The sequence below is a fragment of the Rhipicephalus microplus genome, chromosome X (assembly GCF_043290135.1).
Source record: "Rhipicephalus microplus isolate Deutch F79 chromosome X, USDA_Rmic, whole genome shotgun sequence".
Classification (NCBI taxonomy): domain Eukaryota; kingdom Metazoa; phylum Arthropoda; class Arachnida; order Ixodida; family Ixodidae; genus Rhipicephalus; species Rhipicephalus microplus.
In genome coordinates this window covers 350,683,112-350,709,170 of record NC_134710.1, presented here as the reverse complement: position 1 = coordinate 350,709,170, position 26,059 = coordinate 350,683,112, and the positions used below count along the sequence as shown (strand labels likewise).

General features: G+C 45.7%; 1 protein-coding gene across 1 annotated transcript; it reads left to right on the top strand.

Moving 5' to 3' along the window:
* Window positions 1-232: 232 nt before the first annotated feature.
* On the top strand, window positions 233-6,875 carry LOC142775350 (uncharacterized). The gene is made up of 3 exons (XM_075876713.1): window positions 233-624; window positions 1,795-4,992; window positions 6,830-6,875. The coding sequence occupies exons 2-3, from the start codon at window positions 2,660-2,662 to the stop codon at window positions 6,873-6,875; spliced, it is 2,379 nt and encodes a 792-aa protein (XP_075732828.1). The 5' UTR covers window positions 233-624; window positions 1,795-2,659.
* The last annotated feature ends 19,184 nt before the right edge of the window (window positions 6,876-26,059 follow it).

The following is a 26,059-nucleotide window of genomic DNA, read 5'->3' as shown; positions in this document are numbered from 1 at the left end:
CAGCCCATGCTAAGGTGGTGCCATCTCGCGGCTGTCGATACCAACTGCATCAGCCAGGCTCCTCTCTCAACACACTACCCCATATTCTAGTACACTATACCACGTGCCCGCAGCAAAAATGCGTCTGCTTATTGATGATGATAGTACTACCAGCGCCATCTCGCCTCGCGGTATCGCAGTTCAGTACGCCGCCGCTACATATTTGCATGTTATTTTGATACAACAGCTCAAAGGTGCAGTGTCCATTTTATAAACTGGTGGGTGTTCTGTGGCTCAGTCTTTTCCCGTATTTTGCCGGCGACGGTTCGCGTTGCGTCGCGCTCGGAGTGCTCGACCACGGCCGCCTGGATTCGACGATCTAAGAATTACCACCTAGTGCTCTTGTGTACGCTTGGATGAGCGTGGGCTACTGCTTTTGCGTTTCGCATGCACCCATGAAGTCTGGAGCAAGTCTCGACATGTCACCACGCCGCGCTGTATATCTCTGCCTTCAAGATAGCCACGACCAACACACGACAGCAACAATTGGGAAAGCCCATATGGCGGCCGAGAAAAACAACAGGTCTATCGAATATATACTTCAGTCCGACTCAGGGCAGAAAACAGCACTGGATTTGAAGGCAAGTAGGTTATCATTCTTCAGTCTACTCTACTTGTCGCGTGTGCGATACGGATCGCGCTTGCCGGAAACGGGCTCGGTCGTGTTGTATATCGCACGCACGAAATGCATCGCGAAGGTCAGCTTCGGCGTTTGCAGTTCGCCTGTGCTTTGCGACCGCCTGGAAATTGGCCGCCATTGCCATCGGCCTCCCGTACGCTCGTTCGTCGAATGCTCGCCTGTCTTCGCCGCCGCGATGAGGTCCGGGCTGACGATATTGAGCTGAGACCTCGTCGCTGTGTTGGGAGTCGTCGAAACACGTTGCGGGTTCTCGTAAAGAGCTTGGTTGTAGTATGTCGCGCACTGTAAGTGCAACAGCACGGGCTGGCGGGGCTTTCGCTAGCGTCGGAACTCACTGAAAATTGGTCGGCATTAGAGTTGGCTTTCCCGTCAGCCGGTCACAAGTACCTCGGCACCATCCGTTGGCCGCGGCGGTGGACTCGCATTTGCGCGCTGCACTCGCTCGAGTTTGTGGAAAAGGGCTTCATCACCGTCGATTTCTTCGGCGCTAGCTCGAAACCAGCTCGGCACTGTTCTTGGCGGCGGCCAAGCGTACGCTCGTTCTCCTGTTCGAAGTTCGCTGGCGGCAGACACTCTGTGCGCAGCGCCGTGCTTGGTCTCGCGTTCGCTTGCTCAAGCTGAACGACGTCGCTCGCTTAGGACTCGGCGATTTGATGGCGGCACGGTGGTTCGCAGAGTTGTGACTGCGGCCACCCCTCCTAAGCTGTTGCGCTACGGGGATCGAAATGAGTCTTTCACCATGTGTGACATCACGGTTAAAATATTAGCATGTCATATCTCAGGTATGTTTTCATTTCACCTTGCACGTATTTCTCATATGCATTTGTATTCATCTTCTGTCACGTGTGACTCATTATTTTACATACTTATTGAGCGGCCGTGGGCACACACCGTGCTGAATGAAGACTGTGTCGCTGACGTCTGCGATGCCTATCATCAATCTCTTTTGTCAGAGCAGCTTCAGAAGAACTGTGCGAGATGTTAAAGTAAAGTTAATTGTGAGTCATATTTCAACGCTTGTTTTTTTATTAACGTCCACGTACATGTCATATGCGTGCATCTTCATCTTCTGTCACGTGTGTCTAACTATTTTAACTTCATTATTGTACGTGCAGCCATGGAAACACAACAGGCAGAAGGCTGTGTGCGATGGCGTCTGCAATGACTGTCATCTATCGCTTCCGTTGGAGGAGCTCCCTGTCATGATATGCGCGGTAGGTTCATCTGGTGCGCGATGTTTGTGAGTTTGTGCTGTGCCGTACGCCGACGAAGATGACGATGAGACAAGGAAAAGGCGGAATCGTGTCGTCAAAGTCAAGCCAAGCCATGGGGGAGAAAAGAGGAAGACGACGACGGGGCGTTGGAGAAGAAGGATCCGATTGAAACAGTGGCAGGCTGAAGCGCTCGTCGGGTCGTGGTCCCGAAGCCTACCTGTGCCTGTGGTCCGCACGAGCCTGGCTCCCTTCTACCGTGTGATCCAGCAGCCGGCGCCGGTCCGTTGTACTCGGATACGGGCGTTTTCCAGACCTGGGCCTACTACTGGCTGTCCGGGACGTGCTTGCCACACATCGACTCTGCCTCACGCTCCGCTCCGATCATGCCTGAGTCATCGCTGATGTCGGCGTAAGACGCAACGCAACGCATCGACTCATCTGCCTTCGACGTCACACGGTGAAGTGTTTCAAACATTGTGTAGTGCAGTGGGGGACTACGCTAAGCGTCAGACCTTGTCTTTCGAGAACGTGTGTCGTGCTCGTACCTAAGGCAGTTCTTCGCTGTTGCCATGTAACACGCCAAGCTTCATTATCGTTTTTTTTTCTTTTTGTGGCATTAAAGCCTTATAACTCAAGTTGCAAATGTCTTCGTCAGTCTCGACAACGATTATTTAAGTTGCCGAGATTACTCGAACCTTATCCTTCACAATTGGCGTCCGCGCGACAGGACGAAGCCGTTTGCACTGGGTTGAAATCTATAGGGAAGATGAGTGAGCAAGAGTTTATAACGCTAGCGGAACGCATGGGGCTTCAAGGAGCCGAGCTAAAGACGTGGGTAGACGCGCGGTTAGAGCGGGCTCATGAGGAATCTGTGCAAGCGCGTGAAGAGCGTTCCGCGGAAAGGCAGGCGGCGAAGGAACGTTTGGAGATAGAAGAGAGAACTCTTCAACTGCGAATTCGACTAGCTGAGGTTGAAGGTAGCCGAGAGCCAACAGCGCGGGACCGCGAACCTGAGAGGAGTCAAAGCCGCCCGTGCTTGATCAATCCTCACAACCTGATTCCAGTGTTTGACGAGGGGCGTGACGATCTCGATGCGTATCTCAAGAGGTTCGAACGCGTAGCAGTGGGTCAAGAGTGGCCTGAGGAGAAGTGGGCGACAGCGCTTAGTTTATGCCTCAGTGGGGAAGCATTGAAAGTCTTCGGTCGTCTGTCGCCAGAAGACTCAATGGATTACCAGAGTACGAAAGTGGCCTTGCTCCAGAGGTTTCGTTTCACAGCCGAAGGCTATCGCGAAAAGTTTCGGCAAAGCAAGCCTGAAGACGGCGAAACTGGTAAACAGTACGCCACGAGATTACAGAGTTACTTCGATAGATGGCTGGAAATGTCGGAAACGGACGAGGACTTTGCATCCGTGCGCAACCTCATTGTAGCTGAGCAGTTTCTGAATAACTGCCACGATCGCCTGGCACTTTTTCTAAGGGAGAAGAAATGCAGGACGGTAAAAGAAATGGCAGAAGCAGCTGATACCTTCTTGGAAGCCCAGCGGCAAACAAACTTGTTGGTATTTCGTACCAAGTCTGCAAACAACATTCCCAAGGAGCAAGAAGGATTTACTTATACCCAGCCTCCTCTTAGATGTTTCGTCTGTGATCGACCCGGCCACAGAGCATCTGATTGCCGCACGAAACCCCAACGAGTCTTCTGTGGGCACTGTCGGAAGCCCGGCCACGATGCAAGAGCATGCCCAAGCAACGGCGGGTCAAAGAAAATGACATCTTGCATCGTGTCTACTGACCAGAAGTCCGAGACGCCCCGAAGTGCCGATGATTCATCACAAGATGAATATGTTGCTAGTGCACTCCGAACGCGCACCGCAACGGCTACACGAAACTTGCCGGTGTTACAGGGAGAAGTGTTTGGACATACTGTATCAGTCTTGAGGGATACTGAAAGCAACACCCTGGTCGTGCGACGTTCCCTCGTTCCCGATGATGCGCTGACGGGTACTACCGCCACTATTTTATTGGCCGATGGTAGTTGCATCGAGGTACCGGAAGCAGAAGTACGGATTCTATCGCCCTATTTCACCGGAAATGCGATAGTCAAATGCATGACGTCGCCACTTTACGATGTCATCGTAGGAAATGTTCCCGGCGCCCGTGACGCTAATGACCCCGACTCAACGTGGAAGGAGTCAGCGAGCCTGAAGTCGGAAACTAATCAGGCATTGAATTCTGAAGAGAAATCCAAGGATGGATGCGGGACGAATAGCACAGTCATGGTTGGTGTTTCAAGCAAAGGACATCGCCGGAAGCTCACGACTGCTAAATTTGGAAACTTAGAGGTGACACAGGAGTCATTTCGCCAAAAACAAGAGGAAGACCGGTCGCTGGATGTTTGTAGGGCGAAAGTCGACACCCTCATCCGCGGTAAAGGAGCCACATACCACTCATTTATGTTCGAGAAAGGAATCTTGTACCGCGTTTACCACTGGACTCCGGGTAAATCAGTTCAACAAGCGGTGGTTCCAAAGGCGTTGCGTGTCCATGTGTTGCACTTGGCACATGAATCACTGATATCTGGTCACCAGGGTATCAAGAAGACGAAGGACCGAGTTTTGGAGTCGTTTTATTGGCCCGGTGTACAGGAGGAGGTACGAAGATTCGTAAAATCATGCGACGCATGCCAAAGGACATATCCCAAAGGCAAAGTAGGCAAGGCGCCTCTTGGACGGATGCCTTTGATTGACACGCCATTCGAACGTGTGGCCGTTGATATCATTGGACCTCTGACGCCGATTTCAAAGAAGGGTAATCGGTACATTCTTACCCTTGTGGATTTCGCCACTCGGTACCCGGACGCGGTGGCTTTGCCCGCAATTGATTCGGCAACAGTAGCAGATGGACTACTGGAGATGTTCTCTCGAATAGGATTTCCACGGGAGATCCTCTGTGATCAAGCATCCTGCTTCACGTCAGGCCTGATGGAAGAGGTGAATGCTCTGCTTGCTATTCGACATTTGAGCTCGACGCCTTACCACCCGATATGCCATGGCTTGGTCGAAAGGTTCAACGGCACTTTGAAACAGATGTTGCGCAAGTTGTGCCAAGAGAAGCCGAAGTCATGGGACCGATTTCTTGCGCCTCTGTTATTCGCCTATCGAGAAGTACCTCAGGCCAGTATGGGCTTCTCGCCGTTTGAACTGATCTACGGCCGGCACGTCCGAGGACCCCTGGATATATTGAAGGAACTCTGGACAGGGGAAGACCTAGAGGAAGATATCAAGACTACTTACGGATACGTGCTTGATCTGAGAGAACGTCTTGAACGCACCTTGAAGCTGGCTCAAGAGAATCTCTCCCGAGCTCAACACTCGCAAAAGAAGTATTATGACCGAACCTCCAAAACCCGACAGCTCAAAGTTGGTGACCGGGCTCTTATATTGCTCCCAACCAGGGAAAACAAGCTTCTTATGGACTGGAAGGGGCCATTTCCGGTTACAGGAAAAAAGAATGACCACGACTATTGGTTGGACCTTGGGCACACCACGAAAATGTTTCACATAAACATGCTCAAGCGCTACGAAGAACGTCAACCAGAAGTCACTAGTCAAGCTTCGTCGTTCGTTGTAGTCGAAGAAGGAGAGTCGGATTCACCCCTCCCTACATTTAAAGTAAATGAAGGGAAAGGTATTGAGTCGGTCACACTCGGAAGTAATTTAGACGAAGCACAACGCGATGATATGTGCAATCTCTTGGAGGAATTCCGAGACATATTTTCCGAAGTTCCTGGGAAGACGAACCTCCTAGAGTGCCGGCTAGAGCTTACTACAACAAAACCAATCAGCACCTCACAGTATCCGTTGCCGTTTGCAATGAAGGAAATAGTAGAGAAGGAGGTTCAAGATATGCTGAAGTTGGGAGTTATTGAACGATCCCATTCGCCGTATAACTCACCCTTGGTCCTGGTTAAGAAACCGGACAACAGCTTTCGCGCGTGCATTGACTTCCGTCACATTAATGAGGTTCTGGTGTCCGATTCTGAACCCATACCCAGAACTGACATTATGTTTGCTGAAGTCGGCACGAAGTCGGTTTTCTCAAAGTTAGATCTTACAAAGGGCTATTGGCAAGTACCCTTAGAGGAAAGTTCTCGTCCGAAAACAGCTTTTTCAACGCAATCTGGACACTACCATTTTCTCTATATGCCTTTTGGGATTAAGACAGCCTCCGCCATATTCACACGATTGATGAGGACATTACTGCACGGCATTCCAAACACAGTGCATTACATAGACGATGTTCTAATTGCCACAGCTACGTGGGAGGAGCATCTAGTGACATTGAAACAGTTGTTTCAGAGGATCCGAGAAGCAGGCCTACGGATCAAACCTCAAAAATGTGAGATCGGAATGACTTCTGTCATCTTCCTTGGGCATCACCTCGGCGATGGTACAATCCGCCCAGTAGAAAGCACGATAGCGAAGATCGCTAAAGCCCCAAGACCGGAAACGAAGAAGCAGCTTCGCTCTTTTCTCGGCTTGGCGGGATATTACCGAGACCTCATACCTCACTATGCCCAGAAAGCGAAACCACTGACTGAAATGACAAGAAAGATGGAAAAGAACAAGTTAGCGTGGAATACCGAAAGAGAAGAGGCATTTGAAACCCTCAAACAAGCTCTAGCATCTATGCCAGTAGTCAAGGCTGCTGACATAAAGAAACCCTTCGTATTACGTACAGATGCATCTGATAGGTGTATAGGCGCTGTGCTTATGCAGGAACACGAGGGTCTTCTTCACCCGGTGTCATATGCCAGCCGCCAACTTATGCCCCGGGAAGAGAGATACTCTGCAATTGAAAGTGAGTGTTTAGCGTTAGTTTGGGCGATCGCGAAATTTCATATCTTCCTTTATGGAACCTCCTTCGTCGTTCAGACTGACCATCAACCGCTACGATACCTCTCTCAAGCCAAGCATTTGAACAGCCGGATCTTGCGCTGGAGTCTCGCATTGCAAGAGTACACCTTTCGCGTTGAGCATATCAAAGGATCAGAGAACGTAGGTGCTGATTATATGAGCAGGCTACAGGTGTAGGTGCTAGCTATACAACATTAATGTAATAATGTACCGTATGCCTAGGGACTCTCACATACAGACTATTCTCTTGGTGCAACAGTTCTGTACATTTGTTTGTCGTAAGTCTTGTCTCCCGTGCATTTCGGACAGTTTTTTAAAAAAAAAAAAACTTTTGAAAGGGGGGACTTTTGTCATGATATGCGCGGTAGGTTCATCTGGCGCGATGTTTGTGAGTTTGTGCTGTGCCGTACGCCGACGAAGATGACGATGAGACAAGGAAAAGGCGGAATCGTGTCGTCAAAGTCAAGCCAAGCCATGGGGTAGAAAAGAGGAAGACGACGACGGGGCGTTGGAGAAGAAGGATCCGAACGAAACAGTGGCAGGCTGAAGCGCTCGTCGGGTCGTGGTCCCGAAGCCTACCTGTGCCTGTGGTCCGCACGAGCCTGGCTCCCTTCTACCGTGTGATCCAGCAGCCGGCGCCGGTCCGTTGTACTCGGATCCGGGCGTTTTCCAGACCTGGGCCTACTACTGGCTGTCCGGGACGTGCTTGCCACATATCGACTCTGCCTCACGCTCCGCTCCGACCATGCCTGAGTCATCGCTGATGTCGGCGTAAGACGCAACGCAACGCATCGACTCATCTACCTTCGACGTCACACGGTGAAGTGTTTCAAACCTTGTGTAGTGCAGTGGGGGACTACGCTAAGCGTCAGACCTTGTCTTTCGAGAACGTGTGTCGTGCTCGTACCTAAGGCAGTTCTTCGCTGTTGCCATGTAACACGCCAAGCTTCATTATCGTTTTTTTTTCTTTTTGTGGCATTAAAGCCTTATAACTCAAGTTGCAAATGTCTTCGTCAGTCTCGACAACGATTATTTAAGTTGCCGAGATTACTCGAACCTTATCCTTCACACTCCCCAAGGAGGGAAGAAGATTTGGCAACGAGACTGGACTTGTGCACTTCACCATGAATTCACTTGAAAGAATGGGTAAACTTGATGTGTATGTAGAAAAATAAAAGATTTCGATGTCTCACTTTTGTCTTTCATTGTTGCCGTGACTGTGAAAGCAGTTACACATAGGTGGCTAACTAATTTTTTTCGTGTTCTTTTCAGCGCAATCTGTTGCTCACTGCACAGAAAAACAGCAGAAAGAAGTATTAAGCCTGGCGGAAAATAAACAAAAAGAATGTGTGAACTGGGGACAAAATGTCCATCCGATTAGAGTATTTGATTGGATCAACCGTTTGTCCGGCAAGGTGCAACTGTGAGGTCTAACGGTTGCCCGGTAAGGTGTAAACGTGGAGATTAACAGTTGCTCAATAAGGTGTAAATGTGAGGACTAATTGTTAGTCCTTTCAGGCGAATTGTGGGACTAACGGTTTCTCACTGTTTGTAAATGTGTGGACTAAATGTTAGTCTCTTGAGTTCGTCTGTGTGGACTAACTGTTAGACCCAGTGCCGTTAGTCCTTAAAGAGATTAATGGTTGTGGCAGCCTCATTAGTCACCAAAAGGACGAACCACACCATTTAACACCCTTTTGCCTTAGGGTACACGCACCTGAGCTAACAGGGGAGTTTTGATTGCCTCCCACGACTGGAAGTGCGCGGCTGAGCTGTGTCCGGGGAAAAGGGGATCCAGGGGGTTGAGTCGACGCCGGGTAATTCGACCTTTAAGGCCCCGTGGCTGAGGCAACATACCCCTTTTGCCTCGGCTTCACGTAGACGGTGCCTCTGGGCTGACACACTCAGGGGAAATCGGCTGTCGCCTTTTCCCATCTCTCTACCTGACAACTTTGTCTGTATCTCTCACTTTTAGTCTGTCTTGCGTACTTCTCTCTTCTCTTTACTTCCCATTGTCCTGGCAGCAAGGGTTAACCCTGCGCAAATAACCTACCTTGGTCTAGGCGCAATGGGTTATGGCAGTGTTGTACGGCTGACGTCAGCAAGATTTCAGCATCCGCAAACTTGCAGCATCCCCTTGTTGGGTTCCGTGCTGGCTGGCTGCCAACGCTGCCGAATAAAAATAAGACCGGCATGCAATGAGCATTTCCCCTACTTACCGGTCGTATCGGCTTGAAGCGGGTACGCACCAATGACATAATTTTTTTTCAAACATCCAATAGATACTAATCCTCACTTCCACGTTATTCACTGTGAGAAAACTGGAAAGCATGCCAGGACTGTATCTGCTTTCGTAGTTACCAGGTGTTTTACCGAAACTCTCGGGGCTAGATACGAAGTAACCGAATTGGCTAGCGGAGACATCCTCCTTGAAATTCGGGACAAAGAACAATGTGTAAAGATAGACGGCCTCTCAACTTTCGGTGACGTACCAATCACCGTAACATCACACAGATCAATGAACATAACTCGCAGTGGTATCTGATGCAGACTACTTGACCTGACCGAAGCTGAACTTTTGGAGGGGTAGAAGTGCCAAAATGTGACTAATGTACAGAGAATTATCATCAGAAGACATAACAAGAAAATACCTACGCAACATTTTTTACTCACGTTTGCTCCCAGTAAACTGCCGGAGTCCGTTGAAACAGGGTACACGAAGACGTCTCTCAGGCCGTACATACCAAACCCTCATCGTTGCTTCCGATGCCAGAGGTATGGCCATGACTCTAAAAGGTGGTGTGGTTGCCGGACTTGTGCAGAATGTGGAGTCCTAGGCCACGTGTCTGAGAACTGCAAACCACCACCATACTCTGTAAACTGTGAAGGAAACGATGCCGCATATTCAAGCTCCTGCGCATACTGAAAGAAAGAAAAAGAGATAATTACATTCAAGTATAAGGAGAGCATTTCATTTAAGTAAGCACGGCGAAGAGTATCACCATTCTAAGGACCTACATATGCTGATGTGGCACGCCAGGGGGTACCGCCGCACCAGCCCCCGTCACTCCTTCGGCCCGCGCATAGTGATCCGGCGGTTGTGGCACCTGCCCCCAAGGCGGCTGTAGTCCAGACTATGCCGCCTACTGGCGAACAGAGACCGTAGACTGTAGAGTCCTCAGGTCTCAACGCCTTGCCTCACAGGCGAGGCCCAGAATTCGAACTACCAGCTCGCTCGTTCGGGCATCCTGTGCCTCCGAGAAGGCAATAGATACGTCGGTAACCTTGGTGCCGAAACAGCGGCATGGCCCCTTGGAGCGCAAAAAAAAAAACGAAAAAAGCAGGTAACAGGGCCTGGTGACGGCCCAGTTACTTGAATTCAAACTCCCCACCTAAACAGGCACTCACGTTTAGTACACATTACACTACTTAAAGCCACCATGGACACTAAAAATATACTTCGGAACGTCAGGGCCTTTCCAGAAACCTTGACAACGTCAAAGAACTTTTACATGAACACTCACCAAATGTGCTGTGTGTGCAAGAAACACCCCTAAAATTTAAAAAACACCAACTTTCTCTATGAATACGCTATTTTCCTGAAGGACCGTGATGATGCTATGACATCATCCGAAGTTGTTGCCATTATAATGTATCAAGGGATTGCATGCACAGACTTTACACTCCGATCATCTCTTGAGGCAGTGGCTGTTCGAGCGGTGCTTTTGAAGAAACCGATGACAATACGTACTCTTTACGTACCTCCGAGCTATCAGCTACAGACACATGACTTCCAATCCCTAATAGACGTACTTCCAGAGCCTTATGTGCTCCTTGGAGACTTGAATACACACAGCAGGCTATGAGGTGACTCTCGTTGCGACACACGAGGTCGACTAATTGAATATTTCCTTCTCTCATGGAGCGCGTGTCTTCTGAATAAAAAAGAACCAACCTATTATATTCTCAATATTAATACCTACTCCTTCATAGACCTAAGCATAGAATCTCTATCTGCGGTGCCTTTACTCTAGTGAAAATTCAACACTAATCTTTGAACCTTTTATCATTTTGAAATGTCACTCATTGCCCACCCCAGTACATCCATAGAGCCTCCATTTGTTCTATATCTGTTTTAGGGCTTTTCCAGCCATGATATCACAAACACATTGTTACTGATAGCTCATGGTTCAGCGACACACCAACACAAACTGACATAGTGCTTTTAGGCGAGGTTTGACCCTTGCGCCACAAAACACCACCACATCAGCATCATCACTTCGCACTTGAGTGACCGTGTTGTCTTATCTTTACATCTTATGGCTATGCTGTAATGCTACATTGCCGCGTATACTCATCGGTGTATGTTATCGACTTTCTAGTAGCGACAGTGTTTTCTCCTAGCACTTTCATGAATGCTTACTCATAAAGGAAGCCTATTCTTACACGCCTATGATTAACTTCGGTTATTTCAACTTTCCTTTGTTAGACTGGCCTAACTCTGCATTCATACTGACAAGTAATAGTATGGAAAGTGGTTTCCTGAACTCTAGTCTTACATTTGATCTATCCAAACTTGCCACTGAGCCAACACGCATTTCAAATCATTCTACAAGCATTGTCGACCTACCTTTAACAAGAGACGCCGACATATGTTCCTCACTGGCTTAGCTACCACCATTAAATGATAACTGTATTGTCCAAGGTAGCTTGTATAGTTATTTCAACAAAAGCAAGAAAAATTCCAAAGCTATGTCACTGTACTACAAAAATACTACGCTTCCATGGCTTATGAAATAGTTGTCTTTTGCGCTAACTTCAAACTAACTGGTAATTGTTTAAAATTGATAAGCTTTGGCTAAGAACAAGATATGTCCCCATCATTAACATTAAAGAGCGAGCACAGTCCTCATTGTTCAAAAGTAAATACAAAAGCTTAACAGCAAGAAAGAAAGGTCATTCAAATATGCTAAGCGTTTCAATTCTTACACTGCATGGGTGAAGTACTTCACTGCAGCGAAGGAAAATACAACTTCAATCTCACAAGCTAAAAATTGCGTTCGTGGAACACGCATCCTTCTTTGCGATGCGACAACCACAAAAAATTTTCAAGACTGTTAACACAAAGAGATGGAATGAATTTCTCTATTGATTCTGATGGTTGTCCTACATCTTAAGAAGATGTTGTAGTAGTATGAACAATACCTTTTGCTAAATAGTTACCCAAGAAACCACTAAAAGCTTTCCTTCATCCCCGTTTTACATTCATTCTCTTCTGTGTTGTATTAACTTAAGCCCACGTGGCATTGTTCTTATCATTGACAAACCAAAAAATTTTCAGCCAATGCAACAGACGGTATCAAAACCAAAGTGGTCAAAAATATCAAACATGTAACCACTCTTGTATTATCACAACTATTTCAGCAATCAGTACATACGAGTTCACATCCAGAGGACTGCTGCTTCGAAAAGGTCGTTCCTATCTTGTTTAAAGGTATAACTGAGGGTGTGTTAACAATTGACGTCAGATATCAAGCACCAGTGTGTGCTGCAAAAGTAGGAAAGATATTGTGTATTTTGAAGTCGTGCATTGTACAGCGAAAGCTGTTATAAGATCACCATGCGGGTCACGCACGGCGCCGTAGTTGTCCGCCGCCACCGCTGGTGTCCTAACCACTATCAAACGAAATAACAAAAAAGTAGTATTAAGGACACAGTGGACCCCAAACCCGGGCCTGCAGCGTACCAGCCCAGTATTCTACTACTGAGCCACGCCGGTGTTTATGACTTCTTCGCAAACTTGCCTTAGGCCGGCTTGATATCGAGAAAGGTATCGCGTTATTATGAGTAACAAAGTGTTTTAAAAAATAAAAAGAATATTAGGCGCCACAAAATGTGAATAGCGTAACAAGTGGATCGTCTAATGCTCCAACCCATTGCAAAAGCTTGTTGTTGTTGTTGTTGTTCTTGTCAACCTATTGATAGTGGCGCATAACCACTATGAGGGATTCGCCAATAATCAAAAGGTTTTAAAAATTAGTGTTCAGATTTAGAATAATGAAGGTATAAAAGAAAGATTACCAATAGCCTAGCAAAGTGTGTTGCTTAATGTAATGCATACAAATATTTACCTAAACGAATTTATTCTTAGAATAGAGCAATAATCTGATTTTTATACGTATATAGTTACGTGGACTTGTTAGGATAATGAAAATGGTTAATTAGTCAACATATTAGTTTCATAAATGTAGTCCCGGACGGCCGCGCATACTGTCGCATTAGAGAAACCAGAAATGGAAGTTCTAAAAGACAAAACAACAGACACAGATAAGTCCATACGAATACCACGTAAAGGTATTTCTAAAAGGGCTTTTGGTAATGTGTTAAACCGCCTGCAAGTCAGAAAATGATCTATTGTTTCCAGTTCATCACAGAGCGCGCACAGTGGCGAAAGTGCCTGAGCAGACCTGTGTTTATAGAAATTTAGATTTGGTACCCGGCAAAGCAGCCTTGTGAGAGCTACTTCTTGTTTACGAGTGCGGCAAATGTCTCTTCACCAGGGATATAATAAATGGCGATATTCTGTAGTTTGTTAGTGCTGTACCTCTTAAGACTTCCATATGCGTACGTCTGCGGACTCGAGAAGCAGTCACATAAGCGGATGATGAACAGTGCGGTAGAATCGGTTCGCTGATTGACGACTTAGCTAAGGAATCGGCTATTTCATTTAGAAATAAACTTTTATGTCCAGGCACCCAAACTAAACGTACTTTTCTCAAATGCGCAGGCACAAGTGCAGAGAACGCATTTGTTACTTGATTATCGGCACCAACAGAAAGTGCCGCACAGAGAGATAAGATATCTGTTATTATGACAGCTGATGTAATTGCTGTATCTAACTTGCGTAGGGCGAGCACTACTGCCAGAATTTCAGCCACACAAACGGTTATGAAATCGGGCAGTGGAAGAGAATAAATCCAATCTAAAATCGGGCTGAAAATACCAACCCCTGACTTTTCCTCATAGTGCGATGCGTCTGTAGCAATAATAACGTTCGTTGTAGTACTGCGCAGGTAATCTTGTAATAAACAATCCAAAATTTTATGGGGAAGTAATTTGGCATTATTAGAAAAAATGTCGTCAAATTGAGTTTCCACTGGGACTGAATTATCACGACTTGGCAAGAAGTCGCATATATGTGCGTTTAAAGGCTCTAGTAAATTTTGCAAAAATATAATTTGTAAGGTGTGAAATCGCGGCCATCTAGCACCAAAAATGATTCCGGGGTGGAAATAAAGGCTGTTTCTGAATGTCGCAATGGTGATTCATAAATTCTTAAGAATGTCTGAACAGGCAGAAGGCGAATTCTACAAGAAAGCGGAGCAGCTTCCGGTTCGAGATACAACACATTGTTAGCAACTGTTTTAGGAAGGTCAAAGAATAAGTGCAAAGCTTCTCTTTCCAGAAGAATTAGAGGCCGCAACTTGTAGGCTGGAACTCCAGAGAAAAGTACACAACTAAGTTCCAAAATGGAACGAACGTACATGTGATATGACATTACCAATGTGTCTGTTCTCATACCTATGCGGTAGTTGCTTCGGCTACGTAATATGCCTTTTTCGGCGATATATTTAATATGAGGTCGCCAGTTAAGCGATGTGTGATAAATTACTCCAAGGTTTTTAACAGAATTCACCTGGGGTATATCGTCATGATGGTAAGACAGAGAAATATTCACGGGGTATTGCAGCGGGAAAACAAGGAGGGCACATTTACTCGGATTAAGAAAAAAACAGTCGCCATGGAGCCAGCTCTCCAATATATTAAGGTAAGTCTACAGCCGTTCATATAAGGTCTGAATGATATCTGCCTTTGCAAAAAAACGTGATATCGTCTGCATAAACGTAAGTTGTTATATTCTGTCTACGTGGAATGATGCTCATTAGTAAATAAATAGCACCGGAGAAAGCACTGAGCCTTGCGGTACTCCCCTCGTTTGGGTATGAGTAGATGATGAAAACCCATCCATAAAACAATAAAATTTCCTGTCTGCAAGAAAATTGTGAACCCACGCTACTATGTATGATGGAAAATCAAAGTATTCTAATGAATGTATCAAAATACAGTGCTTTACGTTATCATATGCTTTAGCGATGTCTAAGGTGACTAAAGCTGTATATTTTTTTTATGTAGCCGAGCTAATTGAAGCCGACTTTCTAAATAAATGTGGGCATTCCAAATTGAACAACCAGCCCTGAACTCAATTTGACAGGAGCGTAGAATTGACCTCACTGTAATAAGTTCATTAACTCGTATATTGATGATTGAACTGTGGCACATACCCACTTCAGCCATAATTCCTCATCGTCGTCAGCCACTGCATGAACAACCGGCACGAAATTCTTTTCAAGTATTTAGTGAATCCCATGCTTTTCACAAGAAAGACAAAGAATATCATAGCGAATGCCAGCCTACTACCAAGAAATAATTATTATTACTGCCATGGTAGGTACCCAGCAAGTCTTCTTGCAGCAGTTACCCAATGAGTGTTCAGAAAAGGCTCTAAAGAGCCACTACCTTCTACGCAGACTTGGCATTTTTTTTACTTCTAACAATTTTTTTAAACTAATCAGCATAGCATTCGTTCCAGTCACTCTGTAAAACACGATCATCCTCCATGCAATTGACTCACCACTTATGTATTATCCTAATTCGTGCCGTAGTTCTCCACCTATAAAATTATTTTACAAGGTTTCACTTCCTCACAAAATGCTTAGGTTTTTGTGTCCTATTTTAGACGAATGTGTACTAAACTGGCTTCATGAATTCTTAAATCCTCACCTGCACTCTGTTGTTGCTAACAACTACAAGTCTCCCCCCTTTCGTGCTCAATCTGGCATTTCACAAGGTACCGTACTCGGCCCCTCTTTTTTTTTCAATTTTAACTAACGAAGTGCCAAGTAGCAGCAACTGATGTATTACACTATATATGTGTGCTATATCAACTTGTATCTAACCGTTTTCATGCTTTCGTTTTGCAGAGATGTATTAACACTATAGAAACGTGGTGTGAAAACTAGTTCATATCTCTAAATAATAACAAAACCTTAGTAATCAACTTTCACCAATATAAACGTTGCAGTGCTATACTTATGCTCTATACAATTACTTTGTAGCTGGTGATACCATCATTAATTGTTTAGGTGTTCCTATTAGGTTTGATTTAAAGTGATCACATCATTCACATTACCGAGTCTGCTAATCAAGTACTCGTTACAACTTTGCCTCAGCACCTACTTCAAATAATTTATACTTTTAATAAATGCTTGTGCGACATAAAATTGATTACGCTATTGTCAATTTTCATCCTCATCAGGTGAACCTTAGGAACAAGCTTGAATCAGGGACACAAAGACCCGAGCAACCGGGGAGTTTCCACTCCCTCACACGCCTAACAAAGCGTGGCTGAGCCCTAGGCGGGGAAATAGAAGTCTTAGGGGCTGAGCTGATGCCGGCTAATTACACCTTTAAGGCCCCCCGGCAGGGGCTACACACCCCTTTGACCCCGACTTCACGTAGGGACACCCCTGGGTGGACCCACCCAGGGGAAACTGGCAGTCGCCTTTTTCTACCTCTTTCCGTCTACATCTTTGTGTTTCTCTTAAACTTTATATCTGTCTTGTCATCTGCTCAATTCAAAAAAGTAGCAACTTGGGCTGGTTGGTACTGCATTTATGAAAGAAATATAGTTTATTAGTGCGCAGGGAACGTTCCTAAAAAGGAATAAATAGCAGAAAGATGGGCCAGACATCCGAATTTTTTGGTGGCGAGGGTTAATCTGGTGTAGCTATCCAACCTGGGGCCATTATAGCAGGTTATAGCGCCGATGTATGGCTGGCGTTTGCGAGTGTTTGCTTTCAACCTCCTAGCATCGACTTGTTGGACTCGGTGGTGGGTGGCCGCCATCGCTTCCGAACTTTGCAGTATTTTCATGGCAAAAGCCCCCCCCCCCCCTTCCTGATTTTTCCCTAAAAAGTGGTGCACCGAAGACACATTGCTGCTCAATACAGAAAAGGCAACGTTCTGAAGGTACCATGTAACAGACACTCTTAATGAAAAGAAGACAGTCCGAGCGATTTCACCATCTCTTGGATCGAAAACTCTCACAGAAGCAATAGCATGGTCCCGGTTTATAAAGTGACAAAGATGAGAAGTGGGGATTTTGTTCTGGAGGTTAGTGACAAAGCTCAGTATGAGAAGCTGTCTAAACGTGTAGCGTTGGGGGGAACCACTGTTTTGGTGGGCCCACACAGGCCAATGAACACTGTCCGTGGCGTGATCTTTCAAGTTATTGAAATTTCCGAAAGTGAACTGCTCGAAGGTTGGGAGGACACGAACGTCATAAAAGTCCAATGAATACAATAATCCTAACAGGCGAAACAGCAAACAGGCCCCCTCAAAACACATAATAATTACCTTCGGAATCAGTGACCTAGCAAAATCAATCAGAACCGGCTATTTTAAGCTCCGTGTAAGACCATACATTCCCAATCCTCGTCGAAGTTTCAATTGTCAACGTGGCACTGTGACATACTCCGAGACTTGTCACACTTATATGTGTGGTGTATAATTATAACGATCATCGAAAGCTACCTGTCCAACCGGGCATTCCGTGTCCAAAGGGGCCCTGCTTTGTCCCGTACATTTGTAGTAGAAACAGGAGCGTCGCAAAAAGGTGTATTGAGTTGTACACAATGTAGAGTCAAAATGAATTCCTTGCGCCTAGCTATCCCCCGAAGTATGGGTTACTGCATATATGTGGATGATGTACAGGTCAGTTTTAAATCGTTTAACCTCCCTAAGTGTGAATGGCAGGTACAACTAGGTTTGAACCGGATATCGAAAATTGGTTTAAACTGAACGCACAAAAAAGCACTTGCATCCTATTTTCTTGAGAGAGGGGCCTTCAGCCCGACCCTGGCCTCAACCTGCGTGCTCAGCTGCTGCCTGTGAAGACTGAAAATATGTTTCTGGGCGTACTCTTAAACTCCAAACTGACCTTCATGCCGCACATTAACTATATATAAAAGTTAAGAGTCTAAAAACCATGAATATTCTAAACTTGTTGCCAAAAACTACATGGGGTAGTGACAAGAAGTGCTTGCTGAACCTTTACAAAAGCTTCAATCGCACTAGCTCAGACTATGGGGCCGTCATTTATAAATCTGCAACACCAAGTGCTTTAAAGACGCTGGAGCCTATGCACTAGTTGGGCATCTACCTTTCTGCGGGTGGTATGCGCACTAGCTCCATAGAGAGCCTGTATGTGGATTCCAATGAATGGTCGTTCCACGTACAGAGATTTTACGTGTCTTTTGCGTACTTTCTGAAGTTGAAGGCATGCAAACAACACTCCTCTCATCCAACGATTGATGATTTTGAAAAGGTTCAGCACAATTTATACGAAAACAAATGGAGACACACAGAACACAGACGAATGCCATTTGTCTTCGTCTAAAATGCGCTGAACCTTTTCATTTATGTTACAACTCGCCCAAGTTAAAGTGATGATTTTTCTAATTCTGGCTTTTTCCAGGACCAACCTTCTTTGAAGCAGCCATACTCGCTCCCTGTCTCGCTGAAGAAACAGGCATACAAATATCGAACACAGTTTGATGGCTCCTGCTGCATTACTGCCGCCATGGCAGTGGCTGCTCGTTGACTGTGATGTCGCTTTCGTGGAAGTCACAAAGCAAGCGTCACTCGCACACATGTATACATGCTTTTTCGAACTACAGCCTAAATAAGCATGTCATGAGTTTTTTACCGATGCCTCCAAGTGAAACATTTCTTTGATATATGCAGCGTTAGACCTGCCCTTTTCAGAGGCCCACGTTCTTCATCCTGATACAAGTATTTTCACAGGAGAAGCCTATGCAATACTGCTGGTCGTAAAAACATAAAACAGATCAAACAAGAACACGCAGTAATATACACAGATTCCCTAAGTGTGGTAAAACCGCTAAAAATTCCTAGAAAGCACAAAAAGCCGTCCTATCGTCGCTAGACTCATCGTTACGCACTCTTTACACATCAAAACAGCATGTCGTTGTCTGCTGCGTGTCGTTGTCTGCAGGGCACTGTTAGATATAAGGAAACCTTTTGGCGGACAAGCTGGCCGCCAACGACACCACTTTCAATGCATTAATAACAATCCCTGCACTTGACTTAAAACCTTTTGTAAAACAAAAGCTCAGGGGCTATCGACAGAGCACGTGGGCTAGACACACAGACAACAAACATCAAACTATTAGGCTTTAACTTGGTAAATGGTCGACACAATCAAAATCATGATACACAGAAGTAACACTTCTCGGCTAAGAACAGGACACACACACACACTCTACAAAATCATATATTTTGTGTGCTGGTGATCCATCATTGTGGGAAACGTGTGAAGAACCACATGTGGTTCTCCAAATCCTCGTCCAGTGCAATGACTTCGATGCTCTCAGAAAAAAAAACACATTTTACAACCCTACCGACAGCAGTACCCACTACACTCTGGGAGGCTCATCGGTATGAATCCGCTTTTTAAACTGGAATCACTTTTCAGGATTTTAAAAGATGTGTATAGTTTGTACTCCTTCTTTGAAGATAATCCGTAGCTCGACCTCTCTGCTGAGGTCACGGCTGTGACGGCCCTCTCCACCAACATTGTCATTTATTCCACCTCCATGCGTTTCACGTCACCGGCATAATACTCAATTTTTTATTTTTAACACTCCTCAGGGCGTGAAATTTCAGGCCCCTTTACAACCACGCAACACTATCATTATTCTTATTCTATTTATATATCCTAAGTAACGCACCATTGATTTTTTATTGTCGTTGTTCATGGCCCTCTTTGGCCATCAGATGGCCGTTGCGCTAATAAACACCACATATCATCATGAATGTGCTTTAATCCATCCAAAACCATGATTGATTGATTATTGATTGATTTGTGGGGTTGAACGTCCCAAAACCACCATATGAATATGAGAGATGCCATAGTGGAGGGCTCCGAAAATTTTGACCACCTGGGGTTCTTTAACGTGCACCCAAATCTGAGTACACGGGCCTACAACATTTTCGCCTCCATCGGAAATGCAGCCACCACAGCCGGGATTCGATCCCGCGACCTACGAGTCAGCAGCCGAGTACTTTAATCACTAGACCACCGTGGCAGAACCAATCTATCCAAAACATGCTTCCAGATTCGTTACCTCACATTCCTCGACTAACATAAGGGTGTCAGCAGTACAATCTCACCCTAACCTTTCTCATCTTATCTTTTTCGTAAAATGTGGTGTCCATACTTCAATTGCAAGTTCTTTCGTTTTTCCCACCTGGCAATGTATTCATTAATGCTCATCGGAAATGATGCCATTAGCATTCAAACGCCGTCTATCCCCTGCGCACCCCCCCCCCCCCAAATAATTTCCGGAAGTACTTTTTTCATCACACAGCAGAAGAGTGACCTTGCTCAATCTAAATTTTGCTCAATCTAAAGCATCAGTGAAGAGCCATGTAGCGTCTTCTTAGGTTTACATACGGCTGTGCCATTATGTGATTGTTGTTTTTTTTCGCTCCTCATGCAAGGTCTCATCCATACCCTAGAAGTATGAATAAACAAATAAACGGGCCAAATATATTAATAAAACAGTTTCCTGCGCTTACTTGGTGAGCTTAAATGTAGGTGAGCTTTCAGCTGATTGACTTTCGAAGACGTCAGTGAAGACACTCTAGATAGAAAAGTGTCTTTATCAAGAGTCCTACTTAGAGTAGTACTGCCCCGCCGCGATGGTCTTGTGGCTAAGGTACTCGGCTGCTGACCTGCATGTCGCAGGATCGAATCCCGGCTGCGGCGGCTGCACTTCCGATGGGGGCGGAAATGTAGGCTCGTGTTCTCAGATTTGGTTGCACGGTAAACAACCACAGGTGCTCGAAATTTTCGGAGACCTTTACTACGGCGTCTCTCGTACTGATATAGTGGTGTCAGGCCGTTAAACCTCATACGCATATCAATCAACTTAGAGTAGTACCAAATTATCAACACCTTGCGCCTTTATTTAGGCGTCACTTGTACGCGCCCGGGAAAGGACGCTGAGTTGCTTCCAGAAGGTCGGCATTTGCTTGACAGTGCTCTAAAACAAGCACGTCATGTTGCCGAGTTTGAGTGAGTCACGAACACTGAGGGCCCACTCGAGCAACAATGACGTCGGCATTAGCACCTTACATAGAAAGAAATAAAAAAAGAAACAGTGGGCTGAGCTGCTAGCAACGCTTGCCACAACAAGCGTGCCTCTTAATTGTGGCAACCTTGACCACGAAGAAACAATAAATAAGTCAATAAGGGCAGTAAAACCGAAAGACAGAAAACGGAAAATGACACTGCGGAAAAAGAAAAGACGGTGACTGAAGTGGCATGGCGTGAGTGTGCGCACCCACGCAGCCTTAGCCTAACATACACGCACACCCTTTGCAGGCTTCCCCAGGCTTTCAGGTCGACATAAGGCTGCGCTCCCATCACGACAGAAACAAAAGCTGGAGGACGAAAAACAGCTAATAAAAGCCGTATCTGCTTCCGGACATGGCAAATGGGGTTTTTTATAGGCAACAATTTGCTAAAGCTTAGTACGAGCACCTGAGCGTCGTCAACGGTGACGCTATTCAACTTTCGTAGTCGCTCAGTGCGGTTTAATATTTTTTCTTATATGATTGATTGATTTGTGGGGTTTAACGTCCCAAAACCACTATATGATTATGAGAGACGCCGTAGTGGAGGGCTCCGGAAATTTCGACCACCTGGGGTTCTTTAACGTGCGCCCAAATCTGAGCACACGGGCCTACAACATTTCCGCCTCCATCGGAAATGCAGCCGCCGCAGCCGGGATTTGATCCCGCGACCTGCGGGTCAGCAGCCGAGTACCTTAGCCACTAGACCACCGCGGCGGGGTATTTTTTGTTATATGAGAATGCCTTTCTTAGTCGGCCTACATCAGGCGTTTGTCGGGATCTGTCCACCACCCTCTCCTATAGCAAAAGCTGCGAGTGTGTGCGTTTATCCTCGCCCCTAGAACGTGAGCATGTGGTGCAAGGGTGTGTAGGAGAGGGTAGGTGCAGTGCTTCGCCACTCCTTTCGTCTTTCGCTCTCTCTCCACCCTTCGCCCCATTTTCCCGTCTCCTCTCGCCTCACTCTCGGTCGTTGGCTGGCTAGGCGCCCAAGCCTCGGAAAATCCTAAATTCAAGCCATCGCCGATTGAGGGCAAAAAATAGCAAAAAAAAGAGCCATGGTGGCTCCATTCAAATCTGCCCGCATGGATGACAAAAAAGCCACAAGGGCAACATAATAAGCTCAAATTTTAAAGCGAAGGGAGCCACTATTTTCGCAAAAAAAGTGCCCTTTTTCATAGAATTGAAGGGTAATATTTCAATTCCTCGTAGTGTTTAGTACTTCTGGGCACTAAATTTGTTTAGCGATTGCGATTCCACGTGAGTTCTACAATGGATTCTCTTATAAGTGACGGTGACAAAGCGGAAAACATGCGCTGCTGCGGCTGGTTGCGGTACGACGGGGCCAGCCAGCTAACGCGCGTATGCGCAGTTAGTCTTCATCCAATGATTGGCATGGTTCTCGGCGTTCGGTTTTCTTTCTAGCAAGTTTTTATTCGCTTCAGGAAGCCACTGCAGTTGCTATCGTTGCTATCGGTTGAGTTGCTTTACAGCTGTATGGTGCCACAGGAACTGTCATACAGGCAAAGGCGTCATTTTGTGCAAGTTTCACGGCAATGACAGGTGCCAATTCCTATATATTTGTAATTTTTGTTTGTGATTTCACTCTCCGACCTTGTTATCGCTGTCAGTGTTGTGTATTTGTGCACTACGTTTATTTGCATTGATTTTGTACGTGTTCAACTGCTTGCATTCCTTCAACTTTCGCTCCACCGTAATTTTCTTGCGAAAAACCCATCCTTCTTGGGTTCTCAGCTTCATCGCACTATGCCGTAACGCCATAAAAAATTGTGGGTTTTAAGCCGTGCAAGGCGAAAGTAGAATCTGTCATTATAAGATGTTACTGAAGCTCCCTTGTGGATTTTTGCGAGTCTATTGTGATGATAGTTTTTACTAACGACACAGGCTTTTCTTTTCTTCTTGCCTCTGAAAACGAAGGTTTGTCAACTCGCGATAAGGCTTCTACCACGATATATTTTTTGGTTTGAAACATAATCACTGGCTTGCTGTCAATTACTATTGTTCCCTGTACTCACTCGTGAATTCATTTTACTCATTCGGTCTCTTTCGTCCAGATCTGTTAAAAAAATAGCCATGAGGTGAAGAAGCAGCTGAAGCAACCTAGTAGGCACATACGCACACAGTACGGAATAAAAAAAAACGGTCATTTGTTTTTTTTTCATCTAAAAACAAAAAAACACAAATTTTGTTTCCCGCTTTCTGTTTACTCAGCACCATCTCTTTGTGGCCCTCGGCAGTTTCATGTCCCACCGCTGCTTGTCTTGCGTACTGTTGTCAAGGCCACAGATTCCCTTCTCCAAAGTGGTTCTTTATTCTATGGGGCGCCTCCCAAGAACATTTGGAAGTGTGTGCTTGAGATGCCATTACGTAACACCAACGCCGAGCTAAGAACGTTGTTTCTTTTATTAAACTCATGGTATTTTTCCACTTTGCACTCTAGGTACTAAAGCTATAAACGCTTAAAACGTTTCTCGTGACAGAAAAACGTCACGTGCGGTGAACGGTGCTATGGGCTGCAAGGTGTAAAAAAAAAAGGAAACATTATTTTCTTAACGCTAGGTTCTCAGTTGTGAAACGCTCTTATGAACGCTACGCAATGAATTCGCATTTCCTCACAATTATATTTTGGAAGGTGGGGACATATTTTTATCCGCTTGGCGTGTCATGGTCATTATCACATTTGCTGATATTTCTGACCCCTATCATTTAAATATAGGTAAAGTAAAGGAGACAATTGTAAGCCAAAGAGACTGACTGGTGTTTACAAAGGTCAATGCACTAACAGACATCATTACAACCACTCTGACGCATTGAGCCATTTTTCGCTTAGCCTGTGTACGTTAAAGCAGATACAAGACATTCACGCACTGAGAGTAAAAGAATGTATGAACTTCTGCGCAGTTTTGTTCATTATTATCTCTTTCTTCATGACTATGCAACTGTCTTTTGCGCGATACAAGAACCAATGATTCTGCCCACAAATTAGTCTGATGTGATCTCGTTTTCATTGGCAAAACTTAAATTTTTGTTGCCACCCATTGTAATACATCTGTTATTGCACTTACTTGACGGTGAATAATATAATAATATTCCTAATATTGTTAATAATAATATTGTTAGAGGTCTTACATCTAAAAATCTCAACATGATTATGAGAGATGGCCACCTAATGGTGAAGAACAAGTCTGTGTGCTAAAACAAGCTGGCGTTCCGCAGATTCGCCTTTTTAATGATCGTACTGGTGCGTGTAAAATTGAAGTCATTAACAGAGACTATTTTTAAACATATACCTACACATGCTAGTATTTTTTTATCACTTAAATTGCAACTTCTGGTGTCGGGCAATCTTTATGGTGCAAATAATGATCTCATACACACACGAGTAACGCTTATAGTCAGACAAGTATTCATTATTTAGCAAAATTGATTGCGTTTGAAATGCCTAAACCACAATACGAGTACGAGGAACCACATAAAGCAGGGTTCTTCCATTTGGTCTTCATGTGAATGCGGATGCCACGGCAGGCATTTTTGATCCCGTGAACTTTGGCGTCAGTAGTCAAGCACCATGAGCATAACAATCCTGCAATAAAAAATCACCCCTCAATCACTGCGCAATTATTGCTAGCCAACGAAAGCTGAAAGGTGTGGCCCCGGTGTTTAGCAGTAGGTTAAACACGACATGGCTCTGAAGCCTTTCACAATTATTGGTTATACGTTTGTGCTTCTTCATGAGGTTAGACACATGCGTGGCTTGTGTTTACAACAGTGTTCATTTCACATGCCTCACATTATGCCTCGCATGAACACGGTCATGGAGGAGTGTAATAAACAGTTAAATGGGTTTCACAGTGTTTTAATCACAGTGGTTGTTCTCGAACTACAGGCGGTTGCAGACGCTGTAGCCGAAGAGAATGTGTCGCAGGAGAAAGTCCGACCGAAAGCGGGTGTTCACCCCGGCGAGCGCACTTCCGCAACAATCATCACGGAGGATCACTCGCTGAATTCCTTGCCAAACGCTTCTGCCCCCGCGATGTCCGACGACAGCGCAGCTCTGGCCGACCGGCTCGCCCTCCGCCATGTCCTGACGCCGTGAGGCTCTCGCTGAGTGGTAACCCATCTTTGGCCTCCTTCGACCGTGTCCTTATTTTTATGTTATCTTTACTTCTCACACTATTCTTTTAATCCCTCCATCATTCCCTAGCGAGCCACTGTAGAGGTGTCGCACTCCTACGCAGACAGTTGCGGGGCTCACCTTTATCTTCTTTTCTATGATTTCAGTTTCAGGATCACTCCCCGCCTCCCCCCGCCCCAATTATCACAATGACGCCAACGCGTCGCGTTTATGCGAGCGTTTCACAGTGCGAGCGAACTGGGCGGCGTGGTTTGAAGGGTCTGTCTATCACCGCTACTTGAATTTCTGTTCTCGGTTTAGCGCAGCTGGAAAGGCTGCCGGGTCATCGGTGCGCAGTTACTGATGGCACTCGGCCTACCGGGCCTGTTTTTGTGTGAGGACTGCACCATCAACTCTACGAATAAGAGCTCTTTCACGTTTCCACTGTCGGCGGTCTTCTAGAGTTGTCTACGGCATACCCATTTCGCACTTTTTAGGAGATTCTAGCGCGTGCTGGGCCTCACGACTGCGACAGGATGGATGACTTACGTGACTCACAACGCACCCAAAGGCGTGTGCTTGGGTGCGACGCTGCGAATCACGTAACTAATAACACAGCCAATAGAGACTACCGGGACGCCGCGGCAGGACGGTTTTTCTTCTCCTAGACATATACATCTGGTGGCTATACATATTGACCGGCGTTATGACTGTCACTGGAGACCATAGGCAGGCCGAAAACTAGAGCTAACTTAGGCTCCCCAAGAAGTATAGCTTGCTCTGACAAGTTAGGCTTAGAATACTTAAAATTTTAACAGGGCTAACTAGGATTTAGA

Excerpts from the sequence above, each read along its gene's own strand:
- LOC142775350 (XM_075876713.1), top strand. The coding sequence starts at position 2,660 with ATGAGTGAGCAAGAGTTTATAACGCTAGCGGAACGCATGGGGCTTCAA. Across the intron at positions 4,993-6,829 it reads TTGAAACAGATGTTGCGCAA|ACTGACCATCAACCGCTACG; the intron begins GTTGTGCCAAGA and ends TTCGTCGTTCAG.